The sequence below is a fragment of the Protopterus annectens genome, chromosome 17.part0 (genome assembly GCF_019279795.1).
Source record: "Protopterus annectens isolate FY-2018-M chromosome 17.part0, PAN1.0, whole genome shotgun sequence".
Taxonomy (NCBI): Eukaryota; Metazoa; Chordata; order Ceratodontiformes; family Protopteridae; genus Protopterus; species Protopterus annectens.
The window spans coordinates 371,350,623-371,365,656 of NC_056751.1; the positions used below are offsets into that span (position 1 = coordinate 371,350,623).

General features: G+C 41.6%; 1 protein-coding gene across 1 annotated transcript in view; it reads right to left on the bottom strand.

Annotated features, from left to right (window-relative positions):
* Positions 1 to 15,034, bottom strand: part of CHKA (choline kinase alpha) — a gene marked incomplete in the record, with an annotated part of 620,299 nt that overhangs the window by 179,241 nt on the left and 426,024 nt on the right. Inside the window, 1 exon segment of the mRNA XM_044059444.1 lies at positions 2,608 to 2,666. Within this exon segment, the coding sequence (XP_043915379.1) occupies positions 2,608 to 2,666 (59 nt within the window).

Sequence of the window (15,034 nt, forward strand, 5' to 3'; positions counted from 1 at the left end):
CGAAAGACATGCGTAAATGGGCGTGCCTTCGTTGAAGGTTGAATGTCAAGCTGGCACCTCGGCGTTCGTGAAAATGTACTGCCAATCATTAGCGGACCGGAGTTCCGCTGTGGCGACCCCTAACCGGGAAAAGCCGAAAGACAAACAACCACTCTATCTATGAAACAACCAAATTAATCATAGCTGTGTGTGTGTGGGGGGGGGGCACCAGCCACCAAAAAAAAACAATGTTATACATGCTCTGAGGTGCATTTAAGAGGATTTGTTTTCCAACTTTTTGATCCAAATGAAGCCCTGAATAAAAGTCACGAATATGGAAAGAAATTCAGAGTTTTTTTTTCTTTCAAGGTAGAAATAAGTTGTGTCCAAGGCTTAATGATCATAGCTACAAAACAGTAGTTCACTGAGAAGACAAATGTTTGCAAGAATACATTAATACATACCTAGCTGGGTACAGTACCTACCTAACCCCCCCCCCCCAAAAAAAAAGTCACCTTCATTATTCCTCTTGTATAAGACCAGGATGAAAGTGAAGACACAAATGATGACAGTTATATTTTAAGTGGCTTCTGTCATGCATATATAAAGCGTCCATTCTATCCCCAAAACCCTTCACCATCTGTGTACCACTCTGTTGACAGGCAAAACTGAAAGTAAAAATATAAGAGTAGCATATTTTAACCTATTGCAGTCAGACATATATACACAGCATACCTCCTTACCACTACCCCTAAAAGACAGCCACCTGTCTGCACATTTGACCTAGACTGTGACGAAAGTGAAAAAAGAATAATCACAGTAATGTACACCAAGTTAGTCCTAGACAGTAAAGTGCCCCTACACAAGCTATATCAGCACTCAGTGAACATCCTTCAGGTTTGTGAAAGGTTTAAGAGTTAAAGAAATAATGATTACACTGCCCGCAACTCCCAAACAAACTATAGAACCTTCTGTGCATGCCTCCCATTACTATATGAATGCAGGGAATCATTAATACATTCTCAGATTTGCCTCGTTATCAGGATAGTGGTAATCACAGAGTAAATGACTTAGTCTTTTTTTAATGGCTGCAAGTCTTGTGAGTTTTTGAGGCCCTCACAGAGGCCTGGAAGACTGGTGGTTCCCCACGGCCATAGGTTTTGCGGGTACCTCACACAGGCTATGACTATAATGGAGAGTAGGATATTCTTTGAAAGAACAAATCTAATGCAGTTTAAGCATTTAGCTGAAAACCATGCTGATATGACTTCTTTCTCCCTCACAAAAACAGGACAATGATTCTCATTTAAACATAGTCCACAACATAAAATACAAATGATAAAATCTAGCATCCTCTGTTTGTAATGGAAGAATAACGTCCACTAAACATCATCCCTGCCTTAGGTTCAGTGAAGCCAAAGCAAAGAAAAAGTTTGGTCTAAGCAATTCATGGATTCTCTTTACTGCAATACTGCAATTAATCAAAAAAAGAAGAAAGGCAAGAAAGGAAACCTGATGGAAAATATTTGAATACATTTAAAAGTATTTAAATGAGGTGATTTGGACATTGTACTGGCCTACATTAAAAAAATAGCTTTTCATCTCACCCTGTAGTACATATAATACATGCCCTGTCATCTGCCAATTCACCTATTCTGCTCTTAAAAAATATCTGGAATATTCCCAGTATTACAGCGCTGTGGGAGCAGTAGCAAAACAGTAACTTCTCGTCTTTGCTTAGCTGGTCATGAATGCTTTTCTGAGTCTCTTAAATATAACCTGAACATAGACAAAGTTAAAACAGAGTTAAAAGAAAGAACATTAGTATCAAAAAAGTATGTGCGCAATTAATCAATCCAAAGTCTGCTTATGTAACCAAAAGGGTAGTACATATGGAAGCAGTTTTTCATGCACCAGAGGTTGAACTGTCAGAAAAATCTGACCAAGATGCACAGCATGTGTCCCAAATCTCCAAAATAAAGAATTAAATCTTAAAAACATATATGCAAACCTCAAAAATCACTTCAATTCTCAACCAACCACGGATGTTGTATACAATCCAGACTGTAGACAGCTAATGTAAACAGTAAGTTAGGACAAAATTTAAATTTGCCAAGACAATAACAAAGTACTCCCATTACAAAATAATTACAAAAAGCAAATGCATTAGTTCACATCGGTACCTGCATGGCATATTACATTTAATACAGGTTTTCTTGTTATGGGATTATAAAGATAAATGCAGACAAAGATTATGTAAATGTCATTTTATGTCACAAACTACTTAACTACTAATCTGTGTAACATTCATATTGGAACAGAGGCATAGTGCAAAAGAATACATACTGCTGATGGATTGAATGTTTGTAGCCTGAAATTATATATTTGTGTCATGAAATACTACAGACCATGTGCATAAACAGAACAGTTAGTTTCTTATTACTTTTAAGTACATAAGCATGCAAAGGAAAATGCTTTATGTGCACTCAGTAAAATAAATTTCCCATCCCCCACCTGGATTAATTCTACCAGACACAGAAAAGCATCTTTAAATTGTGTTAACTCTATTGCACACAGAGCATAATGCAAATGTTACATCTTATATAATTTCAAAGAAAATGTTCATACCTTCTTGACAGTCATTGTGGCAGAAGACAACTGGTGAACAAGTTTCCTGGAGCAAACACCTACGAAAGCAAAACAGTAACAATGGAAGGTGATGATGACTTTTCGGAAAATCTGGAATCAACAATTTTTTTTAAGGCTGTTAACTCTACATGACTTCTTTTCTTTCTATCAATCTTTTCAGTTTCATCTTCCTCAAAAAAAAAAAATAGTCTGCAAAGCTTATTTTATTTATTTTTTCAGAAATTATTTCTATAAACAATAAATGTGCCATAAGCCACAAGTACTTTCTTGCATGTTTAATAATCTACTGGATACTTTTTAAAGCTTAATTTTGCTAATATTAGTGAAAGATCTTAGACACAATTATCTTTACTTGTTTACATATTTTATTTTGAAGGGATATTTTTGCTATGTTCATCTGGGGGTATATGCAGCTCAACAATGTCGATAACCTCCAGTAAAAGGATAAATAATAATGTTTCACAAAGAAGTTGTTCATGAAGAAAATAAAATGAAGAGAATGTCACTAAAGGTGGCTTTCAGGAATGCTAAGAACCTAAGACAAAATATTAAACTGTAAGGGCTATTGTTATCTGTCTGGGTTCTTGGGAGAAACAAAAAAAGAAATCTGTGCAAAGCATCTTTACTGCCGGACATGTTCAGTATGGATAATGAATATGAACATTGTTGGATTGGGCAGGACAGTGGGATTATACACCATGGCAAAGTAAAAAGGGTGGGAAGGCCTTCTGGGTGGCACTCAGAGCAAAAAGCAGAAATACTGGAGTATGAATTTATTGATGGGTCAAGGGTAAGTTTATAAAGAATCTTCTTCTTTCGGCTTTTTCCCGGTTAGGGGTCACCACAGTGGATCACCTGTCCGCTCATGATTGGCAGTGGAGTTTTACGGTGTCGAGTTGCCAGCCCGGTGCCCAACCTTCCATAGAAGACACACACTCACGCCTAGGGCCAATTTAGAGTGTCCAATCCACCTACAGCATGTCTTTGGGATGTGGGAGGAAACCGGAGCACCCGGAGGAAACCCACGCGACCACAGGGAGGACATGCAGACTCCGCACAGAAGGCATCCCAGCCGAGAATCGAACCAGAGAACCTCTTGCTGTGAGGCGGCAACGCTAATCGCTGCACCACCGTGGCCGCCCTAGTAAATCAGTGGTCCAGCAGTGGTGATAAAAAAGCAATTGAACAGGAAATGGCAGATGCACATACACAACATTACTCTAAGAAATAACTGTCAGACAGTTTTAAGGGTTTACATATGGTCATTAAGGGTTAGAGAATGAGCAAACCATACATTAAATCCAGACTGGAGAATAAAATATCTCCAGTAGGGTGTTAATGTACAGGTAATGCCCACTGTAAACGGAGTCCAATGCTTCACATCGCATATTAAGGTGTTGTGTAGTTTGGACTGTAAGGATGCTAATGGCTACCATTATTTTACTCTCGCTAAGCAGCTCTTGTGCTATTTAGTGAGCATAAAATGAAATGAAATAAAAAAAAAAGAAAAGGTGTGTGTATGAAAGTGTGAATGAGACCAATCAAGCCATTATTTAATGCTCACAGTGCTTTTGCTGTTTAGTGAGCATAAAATTAATAGACACATTAAAAAAGGGTTCATGTGTATGTGTGTTTAGGATTCTGTCTGCATGCATGAGTGTATGCATGCCTGTGTGCATGAAAGTAGAAGTGTGTACATGTGTGTATGTGTGCGAGAATGATAGAGAGGGCGAGCAATCAAACAGTGGAAACAGCTGTTGAGGTATGCGTACCCTCAACCTCTTAGCTCAAGAAAGCTGAATTAAGCCTAAAATAATGGGGAGAAGAGTCAAAGGTTCAAAAACAGGAGCATGTATTAAATATTGCTCATATAAACTTAGAAAGTTGCTAGAATAAAAGTAATTGTTTTAGCATGCATGTGTGTGCATGTGTGTGTGATTGAGAGTATGTGTAGACATTAAATACTTAAATTTATATTCTGGATGTAAAATACTTCCTCCAACAGCATTTATATGTACTACAGCAAGTTTGAAACTTTAGGCAGAGAAAGTATTTTACATCAAAAATATAAAAAAAAAAATAATATGGTAATTAAAAAAATAATTAAAACAAAACAAATTTACAGATAGCTCATTCTTTAAGTGCAATAATGCCCTCCAGGCTGTGTATTACTGTGTAAATAACACATTTCCAGAGGTGTTCTGAGGTCAGCAGTATAATGGCATAAGTTGTTTTCCTAGGAGCATTTTAAAATGCTGTATGCTATTTTCCCATCATCATAAAGTACAGAGTGAATTGTTTCAGATCCACTCTGCTGTAAAATCAGTTTCAGATCTGTGTGTGTACTGATTCTACTGTGCACATACCACCCACAGGCATCATTAAATCCATCATTTACAGCACAGCTTAGAATTTGGATTCTATCACTTGTATCTTATTCATACTTCCTTTACAGTATGCATTTCCATTGCTTCTCAAAGAATTTTATAATCAATCTTATCTGAATACATGTGCTTACCTTGCTGTTACTACTTACAGAATTTTTTTTTTTTATTTCTTGTTGGGCTGAGCTTGAAAATTTTATAAAACACCTTATAAATACAAACCCACACTGTTGATATAACAGTAAATCCAGAACAGTGACACTGCAGATAAACAAACACTCTTTATTCACTTTATCATTAGCGCTTTACACCCCCCCCAAAAAAAAACACTTCAGACTAAAGTGTTAACATGTAATCAATCACATTGAAAAAATGATTTATTTTCTCTGCTTCAAAAAATATCAATCAAATTGGTTCCTCTCTTTTTAAGAAAAAAGTGCCTCTCTTATTCTGCTAATTATTTCAGGAAAACCATTTAATAATTTCCAATTATTTACAAATCGCTCTTTCAACACGATGTCTTTTGAAGCACTGTCATGCTACACTTAGCAGTTTTAATGACATCCTGTTTGTACGTATATGTCCTGACCTAACAACCTGAAAGGCTTAAATTTCATGCAGAATTTTTAGCTTCTTTCAAATCATTCTGTGTTAGATCGGTCCAATAATCTGAATAACGAAACAAGTGGCATTATTTCTACTTAAGTATTTAAATGTGATGGCATGTTTAAGACTTCAGTCTGATGAGGTTCATTTTTGAGCCTAAAAACGTTCCATAAGGATCACTGCTTGATCCTGGTTAACAAATATTAAATAACTAAACAATTTTTTTTTAAAATCTTAATTTAGTCTTACCTGACACTGGATTACTTTAATATCATATACTATCATCTAGCTATTTGGTTTTGATCGTTTAACAAAAAAATGTGTAAAGCACGTCCTACTCAAAACAACATACAAAATGCAAACTATTTCATTGTTGACTTGAGTAAAATCAATTCCCCATCCCCCATCCATATGAAATCTGCCATGCACAGAATAGTATATGTGGAGTGCATTAATTCTGAAGCATACTGCACAGATTAACATCTGAAAGCTATATTAATTCTGTGACAAGCAGCAATCTACAGGAGGTGGTATTACCTCAATCACACACTCACAGTAGGGTTACTATTAAAATATCAAAGTACAGAAAACTGAACGTTCGATACTACGAAAATCACGTCAGACTTCCGGCGTACTAATTAGGGTATAATGTCGAATCTGTAGATCGAATTCAACAGATTTGACATTTATGTTGAAAATCGACCATGATGGCAGTGTAGGTGCAAATGTAAGTGAAACACCTACACTGTCATTCATGTTTTATCAGGAGGGCAAGCCCCCCTGCGCCCACTGTGTGGGATGTGCCCAAAGCACCCCCTGCAAATTAAATATTCCAACTCTGAAATTGCACTACAGTGAGGAAAAGTATACATTTCCCTTTCCACACTGTACCGCGACTCTACTCATAACATCGAGTTACTATCACCGAATGCACACTTACATTCGCTTATATGTAATCTTGATCTCCTAACGTTTGGCAACACAGAAAGTCGACTAACGTTCGACTTTCCACGTTCACTGAACCAACGTTCAACATTTTGATGGTAAAACCTCACAGTAACCATGTAAAACAAAGAGAAAATGATTAATGTCCCAGATCCTGAAGAATTGAACAAGACAAAGTAGGAGTGAACAGCTGATGCTGGTTCATCCAGTCAGGCAGAGGGAGGCACTCTGCTGTAGCACCTAATTGCCACTGTCGAACAGTGAGTGCCAATCTCGTGCTGAAATTCTTAAATAAATTTCTTAAAAGTGTTAATAAAATGATTATGACTGGCGTGTCACCCATAATCCATTACAGTGTAAACATTATGACATTAAAGTTAAGACAAGTAATTAGTACATTGCTAATATCCAACATTATTAACAACCAGTTTGGTTTCTAACAAGTGAAAACAGAGATTGAAATTTAAAGTGCATCATACATAGAGTAATGTGGTAAAAGTATTAAGGCTGACTGTTAACATGCTGGGGCAGAGAGTAATAGCTCCCAGTTTAACAACTGGAAAGCATCCAGAATAGGGCTATGGAGGTTATCAGGGGATGAAGGGAAGGTAATACAAATGATATCTTGAACTGCTACAATGATATGCGTTAAACAATGGGAGGGAGAGGGAATAGGAAATGGGTGCATTACATGTTAAATGAGGAAATAAAGTTGTAGAGCTGAGGAATTTAGGCGTTGGGAGGGTGGCCTAATGGTTAAGGTGTTTGCTTACAAACACAAGGCACAGGGTTTGAATCTCACAGGGGATAATTGGCTAGGCTTAAAATGGCTCGCAAGGGCAGTTAGCCTAGTACTAATCTATGAACCTATGAACAAGTAAAAGGGAGGAAGGGCAACTGGTCGCAGCAGAAAGATGCTCACTTTAACCAGGACATTAGAAAGTATTTTTCTACTGATATATGAACCTTAGAAAAGACTGTCTGAATGGGGAGTGGCCTAAAAGTCATAGAAATTTTCAAGACAGTGTGGGACAGCTAGAAGGGGGGGGGGGGGGGTAGAAGGCCCAAATGTGAGGATGCAGCAGCTGCATAAAACGCTCAGCTTGGCAAAATCTGTATCCTTCTACCAATACATTCTGGAGTGTGATGTAATGCAACTTTTGCTTAAGAAAATTCCTAAGGAACCTTAATTATGCAGATTGGAAGTATTAATTTATGCTTATAAAGTTCTACAACATTTTGGGGGAAAAGTAACAAAGTTTCTTGCAAACACTGTTTGTCTGATATATTTATATTAACTAAACTTTTGGTGGTGTTTGTCGAATTCTCATGTGTATGTAAGCTTCACGTCTCACTTCTTTTAGATTTTAACAATAGGCAAATGACTACACAGACCTGGAAAAATTATGTAATTCCTACAATTGCAGAATATATAAATACTATCACTGTTGTGTGTCAAAAAGAAATGTCTTCTATTAATATGAAGATGAACAAAACTACAGAATACAAATAATGTACAAACCTGAACTCATAAGTAGATAAGTAGGGTTTATATTATAACATCGAAGTAGTAAAACGTCAAATGTTATAATATCGAACCCAAAACAGCGAACGCTGAAAATAGTGAAGCTGCAGAATATCGAATTCTTACCTAGGGAAAGAATTCGGTGGGCTGTTTCTGTCGCTTCGCTATTTTCCACTGTGGTGCGAAAGTTACATACCGGGTTAAGGTAAGTGTGCGAACGGACCGGGTGAAGGTGAGTGTTGGAATGGGATAGTTAGGGACCTTAGGGTTAGGGAGCGGGTAAGGTGAGTGTGTGATAGTTAGGGGCCTTAGAGTTAGGGAGCGGGTAAGGTGAGTGTGCAATAAGGACCTTAGGATTAGGGAACGGGTATGGTCAGTGTGCGATAGTTATGGACCTTAGAGTTAGGGAGCAGGTAAGGTGAGTATGCGATAGTTACGAACCTTAGGGTTAGGGTTAAGGTAAGTGGATAGATAGTAGTGTATGTACGGTTTAATGTAGGGTTAGAAGTATGATTTTAAGTATATATGTGTGGATTACTTTTTTTGGTGTGCTTGTGTTGTGTTGTGTGGGTCTTTCTCGGAACAGCAAATTTTTTCCCTCGGAAAAAAATCGCTGTTCTGAGCTTTCGATTATATCACATTTCGACATTCCAAGTTCGAGGTTATGGTGTTCAATATTTTGGGATTTCGATTATGTGATACACACCCGATAAGTTTATGTGGTAGTACACATCTTGAAGATCTATCGAGCACATCCAATCGTCTTTTTCCAAAAGTGGGAGGATAGATTATTGTGACCATCCGGAATTTTTGTACTCTCACAAACTTGTTCAATACACTGAGATCCAAAATTGGTCTCCAGTCCCCGGTTTTCTTTGGCACCAAAAATTGTCTTGAGTAGAATCCGGATCCTATCTGGTCTGGAGGGACTATATGGATGTTCTACAGTCAATGTACAATGCTTGGATGTTAATGATACCAGAACGTTCCATCTGTACCGTTGATCCTCGTTCATTCTTTACGCATGGGTATCGGTTCCGACCTTGGAACTGAGCCGGCCATTTTCCAAGCTCGCGTCAGCTACAAACTCTCGAGCTAAACTCTTTCCCATAATCCCCCTCTCCCTGTTACCTCAGATTGAGTTTGCAAGTCAAAAGAAGGTAGAGGCTACCTCTGGTCAAATAACCTAAGAGAACCGGATGGTGAGATCCACTAGAAGCCACAGGAGGGGGAAGGAGGGAGGGTCGTAATGACTGAACGAGGATCAACAATACAGATGGAACATTATGGTAAGACATAACTTCTTTATCTGATATTGTCCCCAGCTACCTCTATTCCTGGAAGGCTCTCATGGAAGGACATTCCTGAGCACCACAGAACCAAAAGATGCTCTTCCCCTGGAGGCCAAATCCAATTTGTAATGATTTATGAAGGTATGAGGCGTAGCCCAAGTTGCAGCTGCACAGATGTCATGTAAAGAAACTCCGGCATGGAAGGCAGCAGAATTTGCCACAGACCTTGTCGAATGAGCTTTCATGGTAGTAGGTACGGGATATTACGTTGTGTATAAATGAAGGTCACACAGTCCTTCAACCATCTAGCTAATGTGACCTTAGCAACAGCAGATCCTAATCTGGGTCCAGAATAGGCCAAAAATAACTGGTCAGATTTATGAAAAGACCTAGTCCTGTTTAAGTAAAAACGGATTTGCCTGTGTGTATCTAGGGTATGTAGGCAATATTCTCCTCTGTTTGAATGATTGGGAAAGAAAACTGGCAATTCAATGGTTTGATTACTAGACATTTCAGAGATCACTTCTGGCAGATTTGAAGGATTAGTTCTCAAAGACAGTATCTCTATGAAAAATCAAGTATGGACTCTTGATACATAAAGCTTGAAGCTCAGAGATGCATCTGGCAGAAGTAATGGTGACCAAAAACAAGGTTTTCCATGACAAATACTTGAAGTTGCAAGAAGAAGCTGGTTTGAAGGGTGGAATTGTCAGAGCTTGTAGAACCAATGATAGATCCCATGGTTGAATAGGTTCTCTAAAAGGTGGCTTCAGATGATTCACACCTTTTATGAAGGTCTTGCACAATCTGTGAGACAGAGAGGAATCTTGGACACCCTCATGGAAATTAGAAATTGCAGCCAAATGAACTCTAATGGTAGAGGCCGATAGACCCGATTGGAAAAGGTCGGCCAGATAGTCAAGTATTACCGACACTGGTACTGAGAAGGGATCTACTTGTTTATCTTTCAGCCAACAGGTAAATCTTTTCCAATTGCTTAGGCAAGTAATTCTAGTGGAAGACTTATGAGATGCAATGATAATGTCACATACTGGTAAAGAAAGATCATTCTGCCTGGCAATCAAGGGAATTGGAGTAGCCACGCTGTGAGCTTCAGGCTGTTCAAGTTGGGATGAATCAGGTTCTGTGGGTGTGGGATCAACTCCGGGGTTGGATGGAGAATCCATGGTCGATCTAATAGGTGAGGCCAAAGGAAGGGGAACCAAATCTGCTGAGGTCAATATGGTGCTATAAGGATCACCTTGCTCTTCAACAGACGGGCTTTCTTCAAAAACTGGGGAATGAGGGAAAAGGGTGGAAATGCATAAAGAAGACCAGAGGGCCAATCGTGGACTAGAGCATCCCTAGGTGACTGTCCCGGAGGGGAAATCAGGGCGAAGTAGTTGCTGCATTTGTAGTTGGTTGGGGATGTAAAAAGGTCACAGCAAGGACGGCCCCAGCGGTGGAAGTTTTCTGCTGCTATCAAGGGATTCAGGGACCACTCGTGAGGTTGTAGAATGCACCTGCTGAGTGTCTGCTATTACGTTGGAACTCCCAGGAATGTGCGTTGCTATAAGAAAACAGTGGGTAGCCATCGATTGCCATATCCTCATGGCCTCTCGACAAAGGGGGTAAGATTTGGTTCCACCTTGCTTGTTGATGTACCAGACCACTGTTATGTTGTCTGATTGAATCACAATCATCCCAGACGGCAGCAGGGGATGGAATTCTTGCAACACCAGAAGCACCGCCCTCAGCTCTAGGACATTTATATGCAGATGGGCCGCCAGTTCGGACCAATTGCCTTGGACTGTCTGCCCCTGACATAGCCCCCCCGCACCATCAGGGATGCGTCCGTGGTCATTGTGGCCTTGGGTTGCTGGGGTGAGAAGGGGCGAGACCATTGTGACAGATTGTGTGTCATCCACCAATTTAAACCCTTTTTGCACCTGTGGGTTACTCGAATCTTGGCTGAAAGAGGATGCTGAAAAGGACACCATAGGGTGAGCAGTAGCCATTGTAGAAGCCTCATATGAAACCTGGCCAGGGGGACAATGGTGATGGAGGCTGCCATGGAACCCAACAGGTGTAGAACAGAGTGAGCTGTGGATTTCTCCCTTGAAAGGATTGGAATCAGTTGTTGCTTTATCATTAAAATTCTGTGCTCTGGAATGGCAGCTCTGCAGTTCTTTGTGTCCAAGATAACCCCTATTAATTCTGTCGACTGAGATGGGGTGGGATTGGGTTTATGCAAGTTTATGGTTATGCCTAGCCTTTGTGCAGCGAGGAGAGAGTATTGCCAGGGCTTCTTCCAGTAGATGTCTGGTGGGGGCGGAAATGAGCCAGTCGTCTAGGTATGGAAACACCTGGAATCCTTAAAGTCGCAAGTGAGCTGTGACGACTGAGATGCACTTTGTGAACACTATGAAGGCTGTAGAGAGTCCGAAGGGCAGTACTCTGAACTGGTAGTGACTGGCTCCCGCATGAAAGTGCAGAAATCTTCTTGATGGCCTGTCCACTTTTATGTTGTAGTACGCATCTTGAAGATCTATCGAGCACATCCAATCTTTTTCCAAAAGTGGGAGGATAGACTATTGTGACCATCGGAATTTTTGTACTCTCACAAACTTTTTCAATACACTGAGATCTCCAGTCCCCAGTTTTCCTTGGCACCAAAAATAGTCTTGAGTAGAATCCGGATCCTATCTGGTCTGGAGGGACTATTTGGATGACTCTCTTTCTTAGCAGCTTTTCTATCTCTAGTGCTGCTTCTTCCCTTTGACTGGGTGGAACGTCGGGAAGGTTTTTTGAAGGGACAGGACAAATATCGAAGGGGATATGATAACCTCTGGTTATAATCCTTTGTACCCAAGAATCAGTGGTGATGGTTAGCCAGGCAAAAGGGTACAAGGAGAAATGACCCACAACCACCTCCAGAGGAAAGGAGTTGGGCTGCTCTTCAGGAGCGCTGGTAGGGTTGGCCAGGGAAATAGTCCCTGGAACTCTGCTTACGTGGACCCCTCTGCCCTGAAAGGATCATCTTCCCTGTGAGTTTCCCCATCTGCCTCTAGGGGAGAACACGGCCTGTGTGTCACAGAAAGGACCCTGAGATTTCTTGAACCATATCTTCCCACTCTGTTTCAGGAGAAAGCACGTTGAGGAGAAGAATAGCGGACACCTACGGCAGAAAGGGTCTTACTGTCCTGTTCACATCTGGCCAGTGTGCTTTTAACTTTGGGTCCAAAAAAGCCAAGAGGCCTCAATGGGAGCGTTAAGAAAGGAAGCCTAAAGGGTTCCACGTAATTGCACAAGCGCATCCAGGCATGTCTCAAGACCGCAGCTGAACCCGCCGCTCTAGCTGCTCCTTCTGATGCGTGAGGTATCAGTCGCATAGAGGAGTTAGATATTGACTGAATGATGGCCAGCTGAGAGGCCACTTTGTCATGGACCTCATCAGACACAGCACCAGCCAAGGTTTCAGAGAGCTCAGAAATCAGATCCCTTTGAAGCCTTCTAAAGTGTGCCATATAATTCAGCGACCTGATAGTAAAGGTCGCTGATGCAAAGATGCGCTTCCCTATCCTGTCCAGAGCCTGGGACTCGGTTAGGCGGATGGACAGTCTGGCTTTCTTCTTCTGCCAGATCCTTTTCTGTTGCAGCCGCCACCACCAGAGCATCCACAGGAAGGCCTTTTGACCAATGGGGATCCGTATCAGGAGGGAACAAATACTTATCTGGCCTCTGGGAAATAGCCTCGACAGTGTCAGGAGCCTTCCACGCACGCTGAGCCGGACAAGTTCATCGGCAGGTGGAGTAACCCAGGAGGTAGGGAGCCGGGAGCGAAAAGCCTGCAGGAACACAGACTCAGAGGTCAGAATAGAGGGCTGCCAGTCACCTCTCTGTTTAAGGATTTTGGGGATATCACCGAAGGATACCACAGAGGGTGACCAAGGGAATCCTTCCCCCTCATCAAAGTCTGTGTCTTCAGTAAGGGACTCCTCTGTGGAGTCCATGTGCTTCCTCGTACACAAACTTCTCCGGTGGACTTCCTCAGAGGGAGAAGCTGGGGAAGACAGCAGAAAAGGGGTTTCCTGTGGGAATATGTCCTGAGGCCCTTGCATCCGGTGTCCGCTAGGTGCGACTTGTGAAACCAGTGTACCAGAGAAGGGTGGTGGGATAGACAGCCCAGTATCACCAGCAGAAGCGAAAGCCTTCGCCATCAGTTGAAAGGCTGGTCCACCTGAAAAGCAGTGAGTGTCCAGGAAAGGGGTCACCCCTCCCCTAAGTAGATCAGCCTGCCAACTGAGTCCCCACATGGCTGTGGAGCAGCAAATTACGCATGTCACAACTGTCATCCTGGGTCGTAGCAAAACTTTCCTGCCATGAAGGCAACTGTGGTTCCTTAGTGAGATCCATAAAGGGAACCGCAGAGGGGGAAGACTGAGCTATATGAATGGACTTCAAAGGCAATGAAGGAGGAGAGTAAGAAGAGGTCTTTGGGGATGGGTGATCACCTCCCAAGGAAGGATAGGTCCCGGAGGATGGGATACCACTGGCCAAAAGCACTTGATCCACACGACGCAACACCGTGTTCGGAAAGGCTTCTAGTGGACCTCACGCAGACTTAGGAGAAACAGGCCTGTCCACAGAACAGACAAACTCGGTGCCCACCTCACCAGTCTGCACCGAGAACAATGGTGCCGAGAGAGACTGTACTACGGGTGTCTGCACCGAGGAAGTCATTGGTGCCGAGGTCACGGTCTGCACTGACACAGGGATCGGTGCTGAAGTGGTTGTCGGTAATGAAGATGGAACCGACAAAATTGAAGCCAACAACTGAGGCGTCGGTTCAGAGTAAGATGTCGGAGCTGACGTGGTCAAGGTCTGCGCCAACTGAGCGGTCGGTGCAGATACAGTAGTCGTAATAGTCTGAACTGAGGAGCCCCTCGGTGCCGATATAATGAAGGCTGCAGGAGAAGACTGACATAATTAATGGAGCTGACAGCCTCGGTGCCGAAAATCTAGGCACCGAAAGCACTGGGGCTGATTGACTGAGCTCCGGAGCGGAAACTTTAGCCTTTTTAGGTTTTGGTTGGCGGGAGTCCCCAGCCGGGGACAAAGGCAAAGACTTGGCCTTAGTATGAACATCCAACATTTTCTTATGGGCTCTAGGGGGGGGTTGAGGCCTCCAACCCAGAAATAGCCTCTGAAAAGGGAGATTTAAGAAGTCCCTTCAGCAACAGCTTGCTTTTCCTTTCTAACAAGTTTCTGTTAGAAAAATTTTCACAGATAGTACAAGGCGGGTCAACAGATAAATGGGACAACCCCAAACAATAAATGCACAAAGAGTGTGCATCAGATGTAGGTAATTTGTGTCCACAATCAGAACACCTTTTAAAACCCAGACTATCTTTCTTATCTGCCATGATTGAAAAGGGGATAGTAGAAAGTGTACCAGCAATGGTACAAAGGAATACCCGAAGGTATGAAAAAAAGGAAGATTACCAACGATGGTAGGGGAAAAATACCTCACAGTAAAAGGTGTAGAGAAAAGAGAGGAAAACTCAAGAAAATATGGTCGCTAGATGTGATAGGGTAAGAGACAACAAATAGAAACTTTTCTGACAGAAAAAGTTATATAAATGACTATTCTG